The following is a 21,179-nucleotide window of genomic DNA, read 5'->3' as shown; positions in this document are numbered from 1 at the left end:
CTTCCAGGGACTTGCTGTCCAATGAAGGAGTTGTACATGTTGGTAAGTAATTTTAGGAATGTGGTAAATGTTATAAACGAGCTGTGCCAGGTCATCAGATCATTAGGATCCACAGGTTCTGCTCCTTTCCTTCTCTTTCTCTCTCTCTCTCTCTGTGTCTCTTTGTTGCAGATAAAGAGGGTTCCTGGCCTGTCACTGTTTAAGTGACAACTTACTATGAGTCTGGGAAAGACATCAGCTTTCTTAAGTTCTCTTGAAGTTTGGCTACTAGTGAACTAGATGGTGGTAGAGAACTTAATGGCAGCTTGCTATTGTTAGCAAAGAATGACAGAGGTGGAGATAATTTTGAATTATGTTAATGTTCTGAGGAACAAATGAGCTCCTGTTGACATAATACCTGATTTAAAAAATGGATTACAGTGTATTAAGTTTCAGTGCCCTTGGCAGAAAACTGAAATCTTAAGAGCAAGAGGTGTTCTTTGAGATCTGATATCATTATAATCCCAAGAGTTTTCTTTTTTCTTTTCATTAAAGAAGGAGGAAAATAAGTTTCTTTGGATTATCTAATCAAATTCCTAAGAATAAAAGTATTACACTTGAAAGATCTTTGTAAATCAACATAATCATGCCAAAATGTATCCTGTAATGCAAAAATGATATAATTTAAGACTTTTTTTAAGAATGTCTGTCCTTTTTTTAATATTTAGTTTCTTGATGTTAATAATGATCACAAACTTATTTGAAAGAAAATATACCTGTGTTTCCAATAATATGGATCAAATGGTTTCCTGTTCTCTTTAGCCCATGAGACCTGAGTAGGCAGTGGCCATCTCTCTTCTTCCACATAGCATTCCTTTGACCTTTCAGCCCTGAAGTCAGGTGAAGATTGATTATATGTCACCAGTCCTGACATCATGCCTCCATAATTTTAAATAATCCATGAAATCTGTGTAGATCCCTTAAGTACTTTGGATGTTCCCATCATCTACTTCTCTTTTCTATGTTATAAAATCATTAAGAATAGAGAGGGAGGTTTGGAGAAAGGAAAGGGAGGCTGGACTAGAATCCCACTATACATTGGAGGCTATGAGAATTTCCATTTGCCAAGTGCCTTCTTTGCGCTTCGAAGTTCCCAGATACATTTTAAAAGTTGACTTCGTGCTATAACATAGGAGTTTGGTCTCCCCATGTTACAGAGGTAGAAATTGAGGCTCACAGAGATTAAATGATTCAAAGTTTTCAGAATTAGTGGTGGCTGAGCTGGGGTCTATACCTAAGTTTGTCTGGTTTCAAATCTGCTACTGAAGTTGGTCTGAATCAGAAAACTAGGGGCTCATGTGTATGATCCAGCTCACAGTCAAGGTGTTTTGTTTGGTCAGCACAGAGATGTGCTCTCCCTGGCTAGCTGTTTTTACTCTTATATCGTGGTATAACATATATATATTATATATAAATATATATAATATAAATATATATAATATATGTTATATATATTAATATATTATAATATATATATAATATATATATAATAAATATTATATATTATATATAATATATATAATATATAATATATATATAAACTCATACATTTATTTCTTATCCCTGGTTGCTGGTAGCATTTAGAGTTAGTGATCTCTCTCCCTGGTATAATGGAATGATTGTGTGCTTTGGATCCAGACAAGTCAAGAATTTTAGTCTGGGCCTAGCCAATTACTAATAGTATATGTGCTTTGGATACGACTTAAGCCCAATTCCACCACACAAGTGGGAATAACCAAACCTAGGTTGCAAAGCTGTTGTAAAGATGAAAAAGAAATACATGTAAAATGCCCGGTATATGGTAAATATTAGTGCCCTCCATGATCCCCTCCCACCCTCATCACCATCTTTTGTGAAATCATTTTGAAAAATTTCCACATGCTCTGTTAGCTCCAAAGACTGTTCTGAGAGAAGTGTTGGTTGAGGCTATAATCTCAACTGCTACTGTAAGGGAGTATTAGACTAGAATTCTCTCCATGTCTACTGAGGGGTGGAGTTAGAAGATACCAAATACCAAAGAGAATGTAAGACCCACCTTCATATTTATGTGTGATAATTTATAATAGAAATATTCAATAACCACCTTCATGATCCTTGGTCCCTTAACCATATCAAAGATGTAAAAAAGGGTCATAATAGGGAGAGGTGGGAAGATGGGTGAAAAGATTTCCTAGGAGTTGGCTGTTGCTGTGTTAAATGTCTTTACTCCCCCCATCCTTTGCCTCAGCCAAACGGGGGTGGCCTTCTATGTGGCCCTTTTGAGAGCTAGATGTATATGTTACTGTAGGAGTTGGTGGGAAGGGGGGGCTCCATTGACTTGGGTCTGATTTTCAGGCAGGAAATCTAGAAGACAAAAGTCTGACAGACTGCTTTGGTGGTAGAACCAGGGGAGAGTTGCTCAGATCTCATTAATCTGTGTTCCTGGATCTCATCTGGCAAAGGTACATGAACCTTTCTGATGGAGTTGATTAGGCCACACGGAGGAGCTTGTAGCAGATGCCACCAGTGCTTCACACATATCCCTTAGGCTCTTCCATTTCAGTTTTCTCCTAGTAACTCCAGTCCTAAGGATTTTTCTAGAAATGGAGAGGGCTACTCTGCCTGGGGGTGAAGTAGACCAGAAGTGTCAGGGAATTAATTCCTCCTTGGAGCAGTCTTAGAACAAGATTGACTTGAAGTGTGAGACTGAGGTGTATTTGTACATTACAAATACCACAGTTCCCTTGTTTCTAAGCTGGGCTAATTCTGAAGCATGTGTCTGACACTACTCCCAAAATGTCCCTGTGGACATGAATGAAACTCTAGTGGCAGCTGGCTTTGTGTTGTGCTCTTCACTGGTTGTCTCCTCTTCCCTCATTATCCTGCTGGTGTTCTCTGCAACTCCCAAATAAACTACTTGCATTCAAATCCTTGCCTCAGGGTCTACTTCTGGAGGAACTCAAACTAAGACAATTGGCACTAGAGGAGGTCCAAGGAAGAACACCATTATGAAAGGATTCTGGAACTTGTCAACCAAATCACAAAAAGGGCCCCATTACTGGTGGTGATAAGAGAGGTGATGATAATCCTTGGCATGCTGAGCATCACAATTATAAATGTTCTCATCTGTGGTGAATTGGAATGGAGTATAAGCTTATACAGTATCTCACATTTGTAGATATAGTGGCAATGGTAATTATGAGGACTGTGGAATTGGTTATTGTTGTCATAGTGGCACTGAAGGGAAAAAAATTGACAGCCTCAATTCAACAACCATCAAATTATTCTCAGTGTGAATCCCAGAAGACCACTAATACAGCATTAAAAGAGACCATATTTCCTGTAGCCGGAGGGCAAATCCAGCTGAAAATCGGGTGCACACCTGAGTGGAAGAGGTAGAATTGCAGAGACTTAATTCTCAGCCCTGACAAGTCTCTTATGCAAAAATTGGGGCCTTGATAGGGAAGGAGTGTGGCTCTGAGAACTGAGATGGGGAGATGTACTTGAAAACCTTGAATCTGCAGATTTTCCTGAACCCCTGGGCCTACAGAAATTGTTCACTCCCCATTGTTATAGGATAACAGATTTTTTCATTGCAGAGAAATTACAAGAGTCAGAGTCTTCATGAGATGATACTAATCTTCTTCAAGGTTTACCTCTACCCCACTCACAGATTCTAGGACAATAACTAGGATAAAAACTCAGCTTGAACTCCTGGAAAAATACATTTCCTGCTCCAGGAAAAAAGGAATCATCTCAAAAGAGCTATAAGGCTTGGCTGTTGTGTCCCAGCAGAACCAGGAGAACATACCTGAAAGTGGACTTTGAGGGTACCAGCCCAGTAGGGAGGACTATAAGACTGGATACAGAGGATTTTGAAATGGGCACATTCCCCCGTGACATCAGCTTTAATGTACTGGGAAGGACTCCTGTAGTTGATGCTAGCATGCTGCTGGGATAGTTACTTGAAGCTTGGAATAGGATGGCCTGCAGCAAATGAGAAACAATTGGTGTATAAATATCCAGCTCCCTTGCTCCTCAGGTGGGAGAATCCTTGGATGGGTGTTAAACCCTCTTTCCTAGAGTTTTCCCTTAGGATTAAGCTGCAAAAACCTGAATAGATTCCTGGGGAGTGAAGAAATAGTCACTGGTGACAACTGAACAAAGAGCTGAATGTCAACGGGTCAAGTAGGAGGTTCTCCATCTTGAGTCAACCTGGACAACTATTGGGACCCAGGATTGTAAAGGCATATTGGGACAGAACCAGTCTAAGTAAAATTTTCCTATCCCTTTACCATTTTCCCTCCCCTTTGCTTTGACTCCAGAGATAAAAGAAACTATCTAGCAATCTAAAGATGGGAAGTGAGGAAAAAGAGGAGACATATAAACCAGAGAAATAGACAAGAAGCCAAATACTACTTTTTATGGTTCTAGGCTTTCATTTTAAAATAAGCTCAAGCTATGAGGAAAGAGAAAATATATGATTAATCAGTTTTTGAATTTTTGTGTTTTAGATTAGATAGTCTAATTACTGAATTGACATTGTGTTCTGATTTAAAAGGATGTAAGAGTGTCTTTTAACTAAAACTGATTCAAAAAGTCGTGATACCTACCAAATTTTCATTCAGTTGCAGGGAAGATATTTCTGGACAATATCTAAAGATCCAGTGAAACAAACAAAAAAACCATATTAATTTGGTTACGTCAAGTGTGCCTCTTCAACATGCCCCTTCTACTACTTCATTATTGCTTTTGTCTATTCCCCATATAGTCTGTTACAGTAATAAAAACATAGTTGATAACAACTGATGTAGAGGAATGGTAACTTAGAGTACAGGAAGAAATCTAAGCCGTCTCATATGTTTCTTTCCTAGTTAGTCATACTTTAGGGTTGACAACTGCTTTAAAGCCATATTCACATTGCTTCATTTGTTTGCTTTATTAAGCATAACAGGACATATAGACAACAAAAAAAATGTACAGGAGATAAAGTTTGAAAACCATGGGGCCATTTGACTTTCTTTCTTGATTCTCAAAATAAATACAGTAATGTTTGCTTCATAAGGAAGAGAGAAACAAGAGGAATTGAGATGGTCACCCACAATGTGGAATAAGTCATTTAGTATCATTTGTTTCATCAGAATCTTCCAGATCATCGAGATTGTGTGACCACCAACAGCTCTGTGACCTGAGCTAAGTGTTTCTCTCTTACTGTGAGCTTTTGTGTTACAGAAAACAAAATCCAAAGCTATACTCAAATCCAACAAGATCACTTCCTCTTTCTTTGCATGAACCTTCATTTACCATGAAAGGTAACAATTTTTGTTGGCACTATTTATTCTCCTCCAAACACTCTTGATTGATCCCTGGGACCTCATATTTTTTAAATTTGTTACAGATTGATTTACTACAGCATTCCTCACTCTACATCAGGTTCTCACTTGGTCAAATTTAGTAACTCAGAGAAAACAATAATTGAAATTGTCATAAAATATGGGTAGGGCTCAAGATGCCCATCTCTTCTTTTGAATCATTAGTTCTTAACTGTGCAGAGAGAAGTTGTATGTCTAGGCCAGTTGTTCTTGACCAAGGTGATTTTGCACCCTCACCCCCATGACATTTGGCAATGTCTAGAGATATTTTTGATTGTCACAACTGGAGAGTGGTACTGAGGCCATCTAGTGGGAAGAGACCTGGAACACTGCTAAACATATGTAGTAGTTTCCTATTGCTGTGTAACACAACAACTTAAAATAGCACTCATGTATTGTCTCACAGCTCCATAGGTCAGAAGTCCGAGAGGACTGGAAGGGGTATTCAAGCAGGTTCTCTACTTAGAGTCTCACAGGGCTGAAATCAAGGTGTTGGCCAAGCTGGGCTCTTACATAGAATCTCAGTGGAAGAGTCCATTTCAAAGATCATTCATGTTGTTGGCAGAATTGAGTTCCTTGCAGTTGTAATACTAATGTCCCCATTTCCTTGCTGGATGTCAGACATTCTCAGATCCTAAAGGACATCCACAGTAGTTTGTTCATGTCCCCTGCCATCTTCTAAGTCAACAACAGCGTGTTCAATCCCACTTTTGCTTTGAATCTATGACTTCCTCTTCTGCTACCAGCCCAAGAAAACTCTTTACTTTTAAAGCGTTTACTTAACCAAATCAGGCTTATCTGAGTAATCTCTATATTTTAAGGTCAACTCTGTGGGAGTTTAATTTCATCTACAAAAATCTCTTCATAGCAGTACTTAGATTAGTTTTTGATTGAATAATCAGAGGACTTAATCCTGGGGAACCATCTTTAGAATTCTCTTACCCCAACAGTTAATAATGCCTAAGGCAACCTCTCACAGCAAAGAATTATCTGACCCCAAATGCCAATACTGCCAAGATAGAGAAACTCTGGTTTAGGCATATCTTTTTGTGCATGGTGGAAATATTTTGTTTATCTTTCTCATGAAAGACAGATTCACAGCCTGCAGCACTTGAAAGAAGCATATGCCAGTGGGTTTCTGATCATGAACCAGAACTCTCATTTTCTAGGAGCCTTTGGCCACAAACGTTTTAAGAATTATTTGACATTTGCTGGTCCTAACCCATCAACTTCTTAGTTTTACATCCATCAGTCTACCTAGTTTACATTCTTCTGTTCTTTGATACACATGATATTTCATTTAAAAATATTAGAAAAAAAGAGGAATATTAAACATTCTTTACCTTTGGCTAGAAAACCAGAATGTGATCGTGTATGTAACTAGAATACAAGTTCCTGATTACAGAGGTGTTCTTGTGGTCACTGATGTACTAAGCACCTAGCACAATTTGAGGCACATGGTAGGCACACAGTGAATATTCATTGAATGAATGTTTCCCAGTCAAGGATAATGTAGCAAGAGGAACCTTGACTTTCTGTACAAATATTCAGATACAAAGGTGTCTGAGACTTGAATGGAGAATGCTTTTATTATGAAGTATAAAGAAATGAAGCATATACTTATGCAGCTTGAGATTAGAAATGCCCTGATGGGTATATAAAGGTGTGTAGGCTCCTAACCTTTCCTAAAATTAGAGAAGCCACCTGGTTTAAACTCCTACTCTAGGAAGACATCTACTTTACGACACCCCTGATGCATCTAGTTTGTGTTTGAGCCCTTCTAGACGGTGTCAAGGGAGTTGGACGCTTTGGAATAGAAATCTTCAAAGTTTTTTTGCTTTGCTTTATTTTGTTTTTTGCCTGAATACTCCCTAAAAGAATTTTGGAAAATCATAGACCCCTTTGCACATTTTAATTTGACATCTAAAACTTTTTAATCCTAAGTTAACAGTTGCAAAGAATGTAATTTCTGGCATATTCCATATCACGTATGTACTTTAAATATATTTTGTCAAAACATCCAGATTGATAGATTTAGTTCATTCAATTTGTATAATATGTCTTCCATACTATCAGGCAAATGCAAATTGTCAATCCAAATAGACAAATCAGGCTTACTTTCTGTGAGAAAAAATCTGTATTCATTTTTCAATTTAAATAAACTGAACTACTTGTATACCTGTGACAACCATTTCACTTCCAAATTCTAGTTCTAAGATAAATCGATATATAAATAGACATAGAGCCTTAAAATTAATCTGTCACCTGGATGAAATAAGGCACTGTCCCATCAATAGTTCTTACAGATGATCTTTTTGCTTTGCTGTCACCACCTCAGGAGTTATACACCCTCAAGGTATTCCTTTGTTGGTTCCCCAAAGGTTTCTACACCCTGAATAATGCATGATAGTAAGACTGAGGATTTTTGAACATAGGTTCTTCCTTTGTAAAGTAGGAGAAATACAAGGAAAGGTGAAAAAGGGTAAGTTTTAACCTCAGATAGATACATTTTGGGGAAAAGTACACATAGAGGTTGAAGATTTGGGAAATGATTCCTTTAAAACTATACATACTCATATACCCCTGAAAAAATCTTAATGTACTCCCAGGGATATGAGTCCCCCAGTCTGAAGACGGCTGGTTTAGTTGATAACCTGTTACATATAGAAAAACATCTTTTCAATTATGAAATAGTGAATTGAAATGTACTTCCTACCATATATCTGTTCCACTATGTTTCAGTTCTCTCTTGAGTACTTAGAGAAGGATAAATTCATCTTCTATTGATGATGCTCTAAACATTTGAAGTTTCTATGATGCATCCTCCATGTCTTCCCATCTCTAGAATTCATAGTCCCAGTTCCTTGAGTTGCTCATTATCTGTTATTGTTTTCAGTCCCTTCACTCTTATAGTTATCCTCCCATAAAAATACTCAGACTTATAAAATTTTTCCTGAATTTTGATGTCCCAAACATTATAATGCTTCTATTGTCATGGTTAAAATATTAATCTTAGTAATAGCTTTACAGTGTAAAGAGCTACCATTTACTGAATGATTAGTATATACTCAGTGCTTAAAGTAAACACTGCAATGAAGATACTATTCTCATTTTACAGATGAGAAGAATGAATCAGGAAAAAAAAGACTAGATAGCCTGAATAAGGTCAAGAGCTTCATTCAGCACCTTGTTTATTAATTAGTTGCTGGCTGGGCCAGTAGTTGATTTAACAGCAGCAATATGACAATATACAGAGCATATCTCTGTAGGTATTCAGGGAGCCAGAGCAGTCGAGATATGTGATTAGGCAAAATATTAAGATCACCTGAACAGCCTCTGGAAAAGTCCCTGTAAATCTAAGAGGAGCCTGGCATGTATCATGCTGCACCATGTTCCAAAATAACCTGCTTAGGTGACCTAGTGCAGTATAAGGGTTTCCAAACTGGACTCTGCTCAGTCCAAGGTATTATGTGGAGCATCTTGTGGACTGCTTCTGGGGAGAGGGGAGGACCCTGGTGATAAAGCTTCTCAGCACCGCTCCTCTGCTGCAACCAAACAGCTCTGCTTTTCTCTAGTTTTACTTTCTTACATTCCTCCAATCAGCAGTACATAGAGATAGAGATAAAATTGTAACAGAGGTAGAAACAGAGATGTGGGTGTGTGGGGGGTGTGTGGAGGGTGTGTGTGTGTGAGAGAGAAAGCACTAGTCATGAAAAGAATACTAACTTTGGAATCAGTTTGCTTGGGTTTGATCCCAGCACTATACTATTAGGTGACTTAGGCATGGTCTTTAGCTACTCTGAGCTTTAGTTTCCTCACCTGACATATGGCAGGTACCCAAAGATTTTTGTTGAGCAAATAAGTGAATGAATAAATAAGTAATTTTGTATTCTGGCAAAAAATAACCTTGCAGGGTTACTTTGGGGTTTAATGCTGTTATAAGGAGAGTTTAGTAAGCTTGGTACATAGGAGGCATTTTGCAAATAATAATAATAATAACACATTATTGCTGTTGTTGTAATTATTATTGATTCAGTGCTTTTTTGGATTGATGTACCAGGTGCCCATGTGGCACTTCTGTCTAAGCTAGTTGGAGATTCCTCATCAAACTTGAGAGCAAATATTATATTTTGCTGAATATTTGGAATGTGCCTGAGTTCAGAGGGGCTTTCCCATCACAAGAGGAGATTATGGGAGTCCCAGCGGCTTCTTGGTCCTCCACTCTTGCAAGTGTGACCTGAGGAGTTTGGTGGCAAAAACAGTGGCAACAAGTTGTCTGGAAGAAGTCTTGCCATTGTGCCAGATGTGCCAAAATCATATAGCAACTCAGTGGGATCAGTTCTTGTAGACCAAGAGGTGTGCCTGTTTGCTGCCACTGGTATTCTTGGGGCTTGAATCATACTACCCAGTGATATCCACGTCTATCTGCTTAGCACTTTCATTCTCTGGGTAAGAAAAAATTATAAACCTACAGACTATTCTTCTTGAAGGAGAAAGGAAAAAAAGTGTACTGGGCTTTTGACCCGAAAATTGATGTCTTTAATCTACCTAAATTATTTCCAGTTAAATACAATTGTCTTGTGGATCACATTCATCTGCTGCAGATTGTAAATTCTCCAAGGCAACACCTTGTCTTTTCATAGGTTGTGTAAAATGGTGCAAACACTTTTAACACTTGTGCTATAACAGATGATTATAATTTATAACAAAAGAATAAGAACAATGACAGCCTAATCACATGCCCTAGAAGCTTGGTGTGCGAAAGGAATCCCATTATATACATATTGTAATCTCATTATAACATATTGTGAAGGCATGTATGTTTCTCACTGGGAGAACCTGACAACTAATTTTTTTCAAGGTTGGAAAACAGACCAGTGAGAGTTAATTCTAATTATGAAAAACTTCTTTGCTTTACAAGACAGCTTTTCTAAAGAGTCTCTTTAAATAGCCCGAACTCTTTTTGGAGTATTCAAAATTGAATTTCCTTTACAAAATGTAGATTAGACTCAACTTTTCAGGAACAAAGAAAGTGTGCAAAAATGGGGCATTGCATGTCAAGCGTCAATAGTGAAGTCTCATGTAGTGATCACAGTGAAAGCAAGGCTCACACTTCTAGCCCTTGAGCCCATCAAATTCAGAATGTCCAAATGTGACAGATGTCTTTTACAGGGCATTAGGTGTCCTCATTCCAGGCAAGAAAGTTAAACCAGCATTGGGGTCATTGGCTGTCATTAACTGTGTGACTCTGGCAGCAAAAGGCATTAATCCGTGCTCTCAAGAAACCATGCATTATTCAGCATGTACTGCACTATTAGCTTAAGTAGAGATACTTTTTAAAATTGAAACAATTATGAAGAAAAAGTTGATGACTTTTGTTCAAACAAATGAAAGAATTTGGGGGAGAAATGATGTATTTCTTTCTCTGTATATAAGTCATGGGCAAGGAGAGGAAAAGGAGAAGTGGGAGTAGGACTAGATAGCAACACAGGCTCAGAAGAAGGGACCCCCAGATTACAGATAACCGTTACCTCGCGAGTCAAACTGTCTTTCTTACAAAACCCTCTGCTTGCAAATACAAGCAGATAGGTGAGCATCAGTCATTGCTTTTCTCTCTCAATTCTGAGGCATAGCAGGAAAAAGCAGCCACGTATACTGCAGCACTCAATTTAGCAAGTGAGTATTACACAGGCACTGTGTTGGACTCAAAGATGGGAAGAAAACAAAACAGTAAGGGAAGAAGGAAATGTACATTTAATAAGACACCTGAATGCCTTCAAAGACCATACTGTATCTTTGAAACTGCTGTTTTCTACAGTAGAAATATGAGAATACTTTATTTTGAAGTTGGCTACTGTAATCAAATGCACTTTTCATATTTTCCCAAGGGTTCGAAACCAATAGTTGATTAGTCTCTACCCAGATTTAGGCAGGCTGATGAGACTCTTTCAGGAAGTCCTATCCATTGTGCAGAAAGGCTATTGTTAATACTACAGAAAAGCACCAAACACTTTAACAAGTATTAGGGCCAATGAAGGGGTACTTTGTAAGAGGCACAATGCCCAGAATTTTCATAGGGTTTCATTTCTGCACTCCTCTGAGTGATTTTCGTCTTCCTGCCTTATAAGCATTTTGTGGGCTTTGTGTGCTCATGAGTGTCTAGATTGTCAAAATAGAAGGAGTATTTAATACACGGAGTGGGTCTTGGGCCTGGAGATGAATGTGTGAGGGAAGAGAGGAGGATCCTGAGTCGGGTGGAGTGAAAGGTAATTTGGAGACTCTGATCTTACTGGAGAGGAAAACGGTTCATTTAGATCGTTTGATGTTAAATACACGTTCAGATTTGTATTTCAGGTTCTGCCACACTTGTGTTCAGAAATGCCCCTCTCATGCACTGTTTCTGTTCAGAGCCAGGCCAGCGTAAACAGGATTGGAGAAGGGGAAGATCCCCCTCAGCAGAGGGAGAAAAATCTATTGTGTGCCCTGAGGGGAGATGGATCTCTAGAGTGTAAAAATGTGCACTTGGGACCACGTGGGAAAGGGTGGAGGGTGAGGAATCGGGCAGCCAGAGAACTGAAGCTTCAGCCCTTCCTAAGCAGAGGAGTGTGGAAGGTGGGTTGCTCACAGGGTGGAGATGGAGGTTATTGCTCAGCCCCTGAGCAGGGGAACAACAGGGAACCGGAACGTGTGTGGCAGAGGCTGGCTCTGCCAGGACGAGGTGCTGGGGGTATGAGGGTGGGGTGGGGGCCTGAGGGGTGGCTCGGAGCCCTGGCGGTGGCTGCCTGACGTCACCGGCCTCTCTGGCAATAGGCTGCGAGCTGAGCTCCCCGAAGCGGCGGCGGCGGCGACAGCGCGGCTTGGTCTCTGGCCCCTTCACTCCGCGCCTTCTGCAGCTGTTCACTGCAGCCGCGCGGCAGGGCTCCCTCCTTGCAGCCAGCTGGCGGCCCCAGGTAAGGGACACGGTGCGGCTAAAGCTCCAGGCGGCCGGGTGGCCGGGCGCGAGCGGGTAGGACAGCCCCGGCGGCCTGCGCAGGCACCTCTGGCCGTAGCTTCGGCCCCCGCCCCTGCCCCGGACCGGGCTTGCACGCCGCCTCACTGCTCCGCAGTGCAACAGTTTGCAGCTGCCTCTTGAGAGCGGCAAGGGGGCTCGGCTGCGCGCTACGGGTCTCCCTGGCTCTGGTCCCCGGGAAGAGCCTCAGGGCCCTCGGGCTGGGACTGGGAAGGCCCGAGAGAAGGTCTGTTCCCCAAACTTTGCAGGCGGGAACCCTCCCCCTTTCATTTCCAGCACCCTTAGAAAGAAGCAGGATACTGTCAAGTGGGGGGCACAGAGAGATGTGGAGAAGGGGGCGTTTGCAAGGATGTGCTTTAGCTGAGAAAGAAAGGTGCCTCAGCTTTTTTTTTTTTTTTTTTTTTGGTTGGTGGGGGGGCGGGGGGGTTGGGGAGGTACCAGGGAAGAAGGATGGAGAAAGGATGGAGCGCGATCCTGCGTGTCAGCCTCAGCCTCGGACAGAGGCGGAGTGGGATGTGGCTCCAGGGTTACCCCCATGGGATTGGGACCTAAGGGATCTGACAACGTCCAGGGAGGGAGAGTCTGGAGGGGGAGGGAAGGGAAGGGAGGATTGCGTACCCGTAGCCGGCTCGGCGGCCCGGGGTGGGTGCTGGGAAAGGTAGGATCCAGGCGAAGACATCCATTGAGAGGGCTCCGGAAAGGGGAGAGTCGGCGCTCTGGGAAGCAGGGACTGCGTTCCGACGTGGCTGAGTGTCTGTTGCGATTAGAAAGTTGTGGAGTGCTCAGGGTGGCTGCTTTATCTGCTGAGTAATCGGCATCTCCGCGGTGCCAGCGCAGACCCTCTTCCCCGCAAAGTGGCGCGAACGCGGAACTGGAGGCTTTGGTGCGCGGCCAGGGGCGGGCAGTCGGGCTGGGGTCCGCGGGCTGCGGAGAAGACGGGCGGCGCCCAGCTGAGGCGGTGTGCTCAGAGGGCCGCTTTGCAGAGGCGGTGATCATTCCGGTTCTCAGCGCTCCCCCGGGCAGCGGCTGGGATCCTAACTAAGCCTGTTCTCTTTGCAGCCTGGTGCCTTGGCAAAGGAAAAGGGCGCGCGAACACGCGTTCGAGGTGGGGCCGGAGAGGATCTCCTGGGCACCGCTCGCTGCCTGGCCGGCTTGCTTGCCCGCAGTTGCTCCCTCAGTCCTTCGCTCGCTAGCGCATCCCCTCCCACACCAGGGAGTAATTTTGGGTGGCGCGGGCTCCGTGCTCTTCTTGGCTGGTGGGAACCGTGTGCCCAGAAGAGGAAGTCTGGTGTGCCTGGCCCCTCCCAGCCCAGCGCCGATGAGTGCCAGGGAGCCCAAGGAGCTGAGGCTGGCGCTGCCGCCGTGTCTCCTCAACCGGACCTTTGCTTCCCCCAACGCCAGCGGCACGGGCAACGCGAGCGCCCGTGGCCCGGGCGCAGGAGGCGGCGGCGGCGGCACGTGCATCACGCAGGTGGGACAGCAGCTCTTCCATTCGTTCTCCTCCACGCTGGTGCTGATTGTCTTGGTCACCCTCATCTTCTGCCTCATCGTGCTGTCCCTCTCCACCTTCCACATCCACAAGCGTAGGATGAAGAAACGGAAGATGCAGAGGGCTCAGGAGGAATACGAGCGGGATCACTGCAGCGGCAACCGCGGCGGCACGGGGCTTCCCCAAGCCGAGGGCGGCCAGGCCCCAAACCAAGCAAAAGAAAGCCGGCTGGAGAAGCAGGGCGGGGACGCTGCCTTCTGCGCCTCATCCAACGCCTCTTCTTCCCCTGGCCTCCCGTGCCAGAGTCCCTGTGCTCCTCCGCCTCCACCACCGGCCCCCAGTCCGCAAGGAGAGCACACAGCCTCCTCCTGTTTGGACCCAGCTGGCGAGGGCCTTTTGCAAACGGTGGTACTGTCCTGATTGTCTAGCCCCGCTCCTCTCGCCTTCCTCGTTTCCAGCATCTTTGCCGTCCTCACTCTTTTTCCTCCGGCCTTCCTCTTCCACGTTCCTGTGGCCTCCCTTTCCTCTTCCCTCTTCCCTTATTTGTCTTCCCCTTACTCTTTTTCTCCTCCGCCGAGGCACTGTGCGGTATTTGTAAATATTGGGCGAGGAAAGTCTCAGAAGAAGAAATAACGCTGATAATAATACTTTATTATTAATATTTATAGTAATTATTATAATATTAATTAATAACACGATCCAAGCGCATGACAAATCACATAAGTTCTCATTGTCAGTGAAGGATGCGTCTTCCCTCTCCACCCTGCACCCCCCACAATACGGAGGAGAGACCGCACAAGCTACCAAACATGTAAAAGGCGTTGACCCCCTGAACAAAGGGAGTGGAGGGGGCCTGGTATGTTGTACATAGCTGTCAAGTTAAGGTTCAGCTCCCTTTCTTCCCCTTCACCCTCACTTTTCCTTCAGCTTCCCTCCCTTCCCCATTCCCACATTCAGCCGGACTCAGGCAATAGTATATTATAAAGAAAACGTAAACATTAAGCACCAGGACTACAAGAGGCCAGAGGCTGTCCCAGAAAAACGTTTATGACAGGTACCGCTCTCCAGTCAGCCCTCTTCTCACCTTTAGTTAGCCATTCTCTTTTCCAGGACCAGGCATTTTAATTTACTTTTAGAAATGTCCCTCGCTGGCCAAGCATAAGTTCATTAAAAATCTATAACTGAGTTTTAAGAAGAAAAAAAGAAAGAGAGAAAGAGAAAAAAAGAAAGAAAAAGAGAAAGAAAGAAAGAAAGAAAGAAAGAAAGAAAGAATCTACTTCTTTATTCCGTCCTTCCCCCCGCCCCCCATCTGTACACCTTTGACTTGTGGCATTTTCAGGATTCACAGAGGATCCGGGAGCTGTCCAGACAGGTCTGGTGCTGAAATTGTCTCAGAACTGGCTACATTCTTCGGTTGTGCAAGTCGAGGAGGGGATGTTTTGGAAAGTGTTCTAGCTTTTTGTTGGTTTCTTTCCTCTTTTTCTACAATCGGGTTTGCGTGTACTATTGGTTTTCTTCTTATTAAACATTGCATAAGTTACCTTCTTTTGTAAAAAAAAAAAAAATGAAAAAAAAATAAATTAGGTGATGTGCAGTACTGAAAGTGCAGTATCTAACCAACCAGAATGTTTCAGTTTAATTTTTAGAACAAGTGCACCTTTGTTATATATTTATTATATTGGTACCAAATACAGAAGCAAACTATAATTCTGTACTACATCCTCCAAACTGTATATTCTTGTTCTTAATTCCCAGCTGTTGATATAATTGTTACCACTGGATGAGGAATTCAGTGGTGCAGGCCTGGCTTCTGCTGTTTCCAGAAGTGTTCTTTTGTACCTTACTCTGTAGTAGATTGTTATAAAAATATGATACATATGTTTTCTTATTTCTTTTGCAATTAACAGAACAACCACAACAGAAAACAAACAAATAATGGATGTGCAGGAATGCCATCTATTAAAACATGGTTAACATTTAAACAGTGCCTGTAGTCCTCCCTGCATGCAATTACCACCTGGAGGCAGTGGTGTGTGTGCTTGCTTGTACTGTATGTGTTTGGGGGTGAGACTGGTGGGGATGTTGGGCAATTTGGGTGACAGGACATGCAAATTTTAAAAGAAGTTAAATCCAGTAACTGCTTGTAGGATAAAAATGTTTGCAGCTTGTTTAGTTAGATATCTGTGCCTGTAACTGAGATGCAGCTAAAGAAGGGTTCTCTTTCTCTTTCTCAGTGTGGCTTACCTAACTTCATTGAATGTATGAAGAAAGAGTAAGAAAAAAGAAAGTGAGAGAAAAAGATCAATATTTTTTTTCTCTCTCCTAATGCCAGATAAGGCCATCTATGTTAGAAATGGAGTCCATCTATGGTTATTTACCACTTGTTTCCTTGGGTTGATGATAGAAGGGCCAGAAGCATATTATAATCTTAACTATATGCAGGCATACTTTCTTGGGAACAGATTTGGAAAATGTATGAATGAGAATGTTCTACAGAAAGCTCAACCAAAAGAGATCTTACTAACCTGCAGGATGTAAGGCAAAATTGCCCCAAGTGCATCCCTCTCCCAAGTAACTAGTAGCTCTAGATTCTCTGTCTTGGTTCCAGGCATATGTGCTCTTATCCAGAGAAAATAGTACCTCTGAGGTTTTAGGTCATCTATTAAATTGCCCAAACTCAATCTACATCTTTTATAAAAATAATTTAGTAACCTAAATTTTAATCACCAGTTAGATATCCACTCAAGACCTTTCCTGAAGCACAGAGGATCATCATTTTAGCATGCTGTGTCGTAATATTAGGAAGACTAGGTGTAATCTTTGAGTGCAATATATTAAACAATGAACCAGATTCTCTCCAGTGCCTTAGTCACTTCCTAGTAATAGGTAAAAGAGTGCATTAACTCCCTCAGGCCACTAGGGAATCCTTTAGTACATCAGAGCTCTACATTGTACATCAGAATGACTAAGGCACTGTGAAGAAGAAAGTCCATTAATTTTTGTAGCTCACCCTCATCTAGCTATAGCTCTTTAATACCTTATTACAGAATGACTTTTGGACTTGAAATTTGAATAGAATTAGGGATTCAGAAGGGAGCTTCCTCATTTCCAATGAGCTCCACTAAGTGCGTGGATATTACTTTGTCCCCCTTATTTGGTGCACTTTTTACAGTGAATAATTTCCCATTTTATTAAAGCAATAAGATGTTCTGTTGTGAGCAGTGCTGGATGATGACTCCATTTCCTTGGTGCTGAAGCTACTCATACGTTTTGCCTTATGAATCATAGTGCATTCAAGGCATGCAATAATAATCCCTTTTCAAGGAGCAGCCTGTACACTCTAGGGGGTAATTATGAAATCGTTCTGTATAATTTTTCCCCAAAGGAATAGAGGAAACAGGAGAAATAAAAACATTATGTATATTGTTTTAAAAAGATCTTGATACCTCTAAACATAGGTACACATCCATAATATATTCTTAATGTACCCCTTTAAATATGTATGCCTTTCTCCATTAATTGACTATGGCTTAATATTTTTAATAGTGCTATATGTAAAGATGATGTGATCTGTGAGTCAAATTTCATGCTGAGTTAATATTCTCAGAACTCTATAAGCTGGTGGTGTCACTTGAGATTTTTTACGAGATAAGGAATTATGAAATTCTAGTAATGTCAGTCCCCACACCAAATTATTGCAATAAGCACATATCCAAGCAATTTGCACAGCAATTTGCACAGACCCTGTTTAAAGCATTGCTTCTTATAGAGCTCAGTTGACAGTCTAAGGAGTTTGGGATGCTATCAACAGGGCATTTTGGATTTCATTTTATATGAAACAAGAAGCAATCTGGAAGTAGACAAATTTACTTTAAGGATTTTATTCACTGATGCCCCGTCAAACTAATTGCTTCAAATCCCTATAGCTACAGCTCAACTTCTGCACTTGCTATTCAGTATTCATAAGGTGGCATGCTTGATTCTTATTGTTTTTAAAGGTTAGAAAATTGGAGAGAGAATACCATTATGTCAACTGTATAGGACACTGAATATTAAAGATGTAGATGGATATAATCTTCTTTAGAATTTATATACACCCATAGATATGTATTTATATATGCATACATTTTGTACAAATTTACAATGGACTTTTTGTATTCTCTTTTCTGTCATTACAAGAATGAGATGGAAACCAAATAGTTGTTCCACCCTCTTATCCAGAGAGGATACTGAGAAGTCGGGTATATGCATGCATCTATTTCTTTGGAGTTAAATCTGATGACTTTCTCTTTATTTAATGAAAGGGGAGAGTCCTGTTTGACTCGGGGGAATTGGTAATTAGATAAGCTTCCTTTCCTTGTTAGTGACTCAGATGTAGCAAGATAATGAATTTATGATCATATCTACGTGGTCTGAATATCTAGATGGAAAGCAAAAATACCTAGAAGAGATTTAGGGCCATCTAGACCACAAACCTGAATTGTGGCTCGATTTTTAATTTTCAATATATATGTGGTGTGGAGATACAACTTATATCTGCATAGCTAAAGGTAAAGTGAAAATATGACCATTATCTCTTTAGTTTGATAAGTAGTTTTTGGAAAATATGGATAAATTAGCTTTAAAAAAAACCTTTGGCATCTGATTTTTTCCACCATTTCTATCTATATCAATTGAATTAATTAAATAATGGTTAAAACTCCATTTTCCATTGTGTAGACATGCTTTAACTACTTTTATGTGGGTGACAGTTGAACAATTGCTAACCAATATTATGTGGAAGTTATAGGTTAAATTAGAACCAGAAACTTAACCTGGTCAGGTTCCTCAGGTCCATTCCCATGTGAATCTGGACTTTGAGTCTAAATCTGAAAAGCCACTTATCTGAGTCACCCTTTTTTAGAACTAGTGTTTGTGGCTCATATATGTTTTAGTTTACATTAGAATAAATTGACCTACCTATTGAGAGGGTATTTAATCATTGAATTGAACATAAATCTTATTCTGATTTGGTTTTGATAACATTTGAGAAACAGCTTCAATGGTTTGAAATCAATATTTATTAATGTCACCAACTTAATAATACAATTGGTGCCATGTAGGAATGCTTAGCTTAGAATAAGAATTTAATTAGCTTTCATTGGGAACAATATCTTATCAGGATGGTCTTACCTGTATGAGGCAGGGGCATGTGATTTCACTGGGTTTTTTTTTTTTTCCTATAGAGAGGTTAACAAGCAACAATAATGATGATAACAAGACCAGCAACAGAAAAAAACTGATTTTGGAACTTGAGTATATCCAACAGAAAGAATAAAACAGATACCAGAATTTGTGGAAATTTTGTTCTGCTTTTCTATCAATAAAAGAGTTTTCTTGTTAATTGGCTTTTTGGACACTATTTCCTTATTAACTTAATTTTTAAAATAGGATTACAAAATTATTCATTCTATTACCCCCAGATGCTCAAAGGAATTTTTTTTAATTCCATTACTCATCTGATCTTCCTCACAAACAAACTACATGTGAGAAGTGGGAAGTGTATACATTTTAGAATAACCCAACAAACTGAGTCCAGTACAATAATTCAGCAATCCTTTTAAGCAGATGCTTAGGCTCTTTAGGTCATATGCTTAGTCTCTCAGATTTCCTCTCTCCCTGCTCGTGCTTCTCTAATATAACCAGATATATGGGGAAAGGATAGTGTTGACATGATTTTGTGGGAGTGGGGGGAAATGGGAGCCTCAGATTCATATAAATTCCTATGGATTCTACCTGAACACTGCTGAAAACCAGCTGATTGGGATTGCTTTCTAGTCTGAGGTGCTATTGCTCTATCCATTTTTTTGTGCTGACATTCACCACTGCAGTCTTAGACCCCAGAACATTGTCCCCAGGCTCAAAGTCATCATCCATAGGAATCTATACATCCTGCCCCCTGCCATCCCTGGGTCCAGCAGTGCTCTCACACCTTACCCCCTTCTTATAAATATAGAAAGTTCTGTGTCCTGCATGCCATGGACCTACTATTGAAAGGCATGTGTGCCACAACCCAGTCTCCAACCATAGTCTTCTTTACTCCTAGGAGGTAATATTCTTTAACCTCAGCTGTTTGACTCAAGATATGGATGGGTGTTCATTTAGCTAGGTCTCACAAGACTGACAATGAATCTACTTGCTCACTCCTTGATTATCCCTACGTTGACTTAATTAATTTAATGCTAGCTGGATATTCTCTCCAATTAGTTGTTGAAATCCAATCTCTTTTTCCAAAAGTACATCTCCAAATAAGTCCCAGTCTTGAATTGATGCTGATAGTATTGGGCTTCCCTTTCCAAAAAGTTGACTCTATTTTTCAATACTTTGCAGACAAATAACAGGCTCTAGTAAGAACTTTTATTAATCCCTCTTTCCTACCTTATGTTGACCATCCTCTATCTGCATCCTCAGATCCTCTCCCTGAATCATGGCCCTGACACAGGCTTTTTAATTTTAGCTTGGAGGGTTATGTATATTACTCCATGTTACAAAAATTTGCTCCACACGGATTTTCAAAAATCCTGAGAAAACCCCTCAAATACACTGAGATGGCAAAGAGTACTCACTTTTCACATACAGATGTGCAAAGCAAATGTGACTACTCTATTTTCCTATAATTCATCCACTCTTTCTCATAGGAACCAACTGGCAGGGTAGCCCTTTTAAGAAAAATTTCAAACTCACAAATTTTCTCTTTCCCCCCTGCTTCTTTCCAAGTTAGTGTCTGGGAATGACTTACATGATCACATCGTGACAGAAGAGGAAGGTTCCTCAGAGCTGTGCAGTGTTAAACAAATCTTTGCTTGTTTGGGCTGCAGCGTGGCCAGTCCAGTCTACTTCCTGGGAAGCAAGTTCCAGCTAGCACCCACCACTGTAGCCTATGATCCTAGACATTTTATATAGTCTCAGAATCTGAGTCTGCAGAGGACTTTTTTGTTCCAAATGCAAGATCTTGCTGTTTTGCTGTATTATAAGCATCTCTAGACCTCCTCAAACTGGGACAAATGAGAATCTCTGGGTACATTAGTACATCCCATTTAGGGCAATGGGAAATAAAAAAGACTTCCAATAGGTGGTGCCTATTGTCACCACCATCATCCCAGTGCCACTGCCTTTCTATAGGAGAAAGGAGAATTGCATTAGCTCTCCCTGGTAATGGTTCCTCCTTGCATAGCCAGGGAGATTTTCCAAACTCTCTACTCTAAAGTCCTCAGACTCTATGAAACTGTTAGAATGCTTATCATTTGAACCC

General features: G+C 41.1%; 1 protein-coding gene across 1 annotated transcript; it reads left to right on the top strand.

Moving 5' to 3' along the window:
- Positions 1–13,717: 13,717 nt before the first annotated feature.
- LOC307055938 (uncharacterized protein C11orf87) lies at positions 13,718–14,308 on the top strand (the record flags this gene model as incomplete). Its single annotated transcript, XM_079708242.1, has 1 exon — positions 13,718–14,308. The coding sequence occupies one exon, from the start codon at positions 13,718–13,720 to the stop codon at positions 14,306–14,308; it is 591 nt and encodes a 196-aa protein (XP_079564368.1).
- Between the last annotated feature and the right edge of the window lie 6,871 nt (positions 14,309–21,179).

Source organism: Hyperoodon ampullatus, assembly GCF_949752795.1.
Source record: "Hyperoodon ampullatus genome assembly, chromosome: 7".
Lineage (NCBI taxonomy): Eukaryota > Metazoa > Chordata > Mammalia > Artiodactyla > Ziphiidae > Hyperoodon > Hyperoodon ampullatus.
Note: the sequence above shows the minus strand (reverse complement) of the source record. Positions and strands in the feature narration are given on the sequence as shown.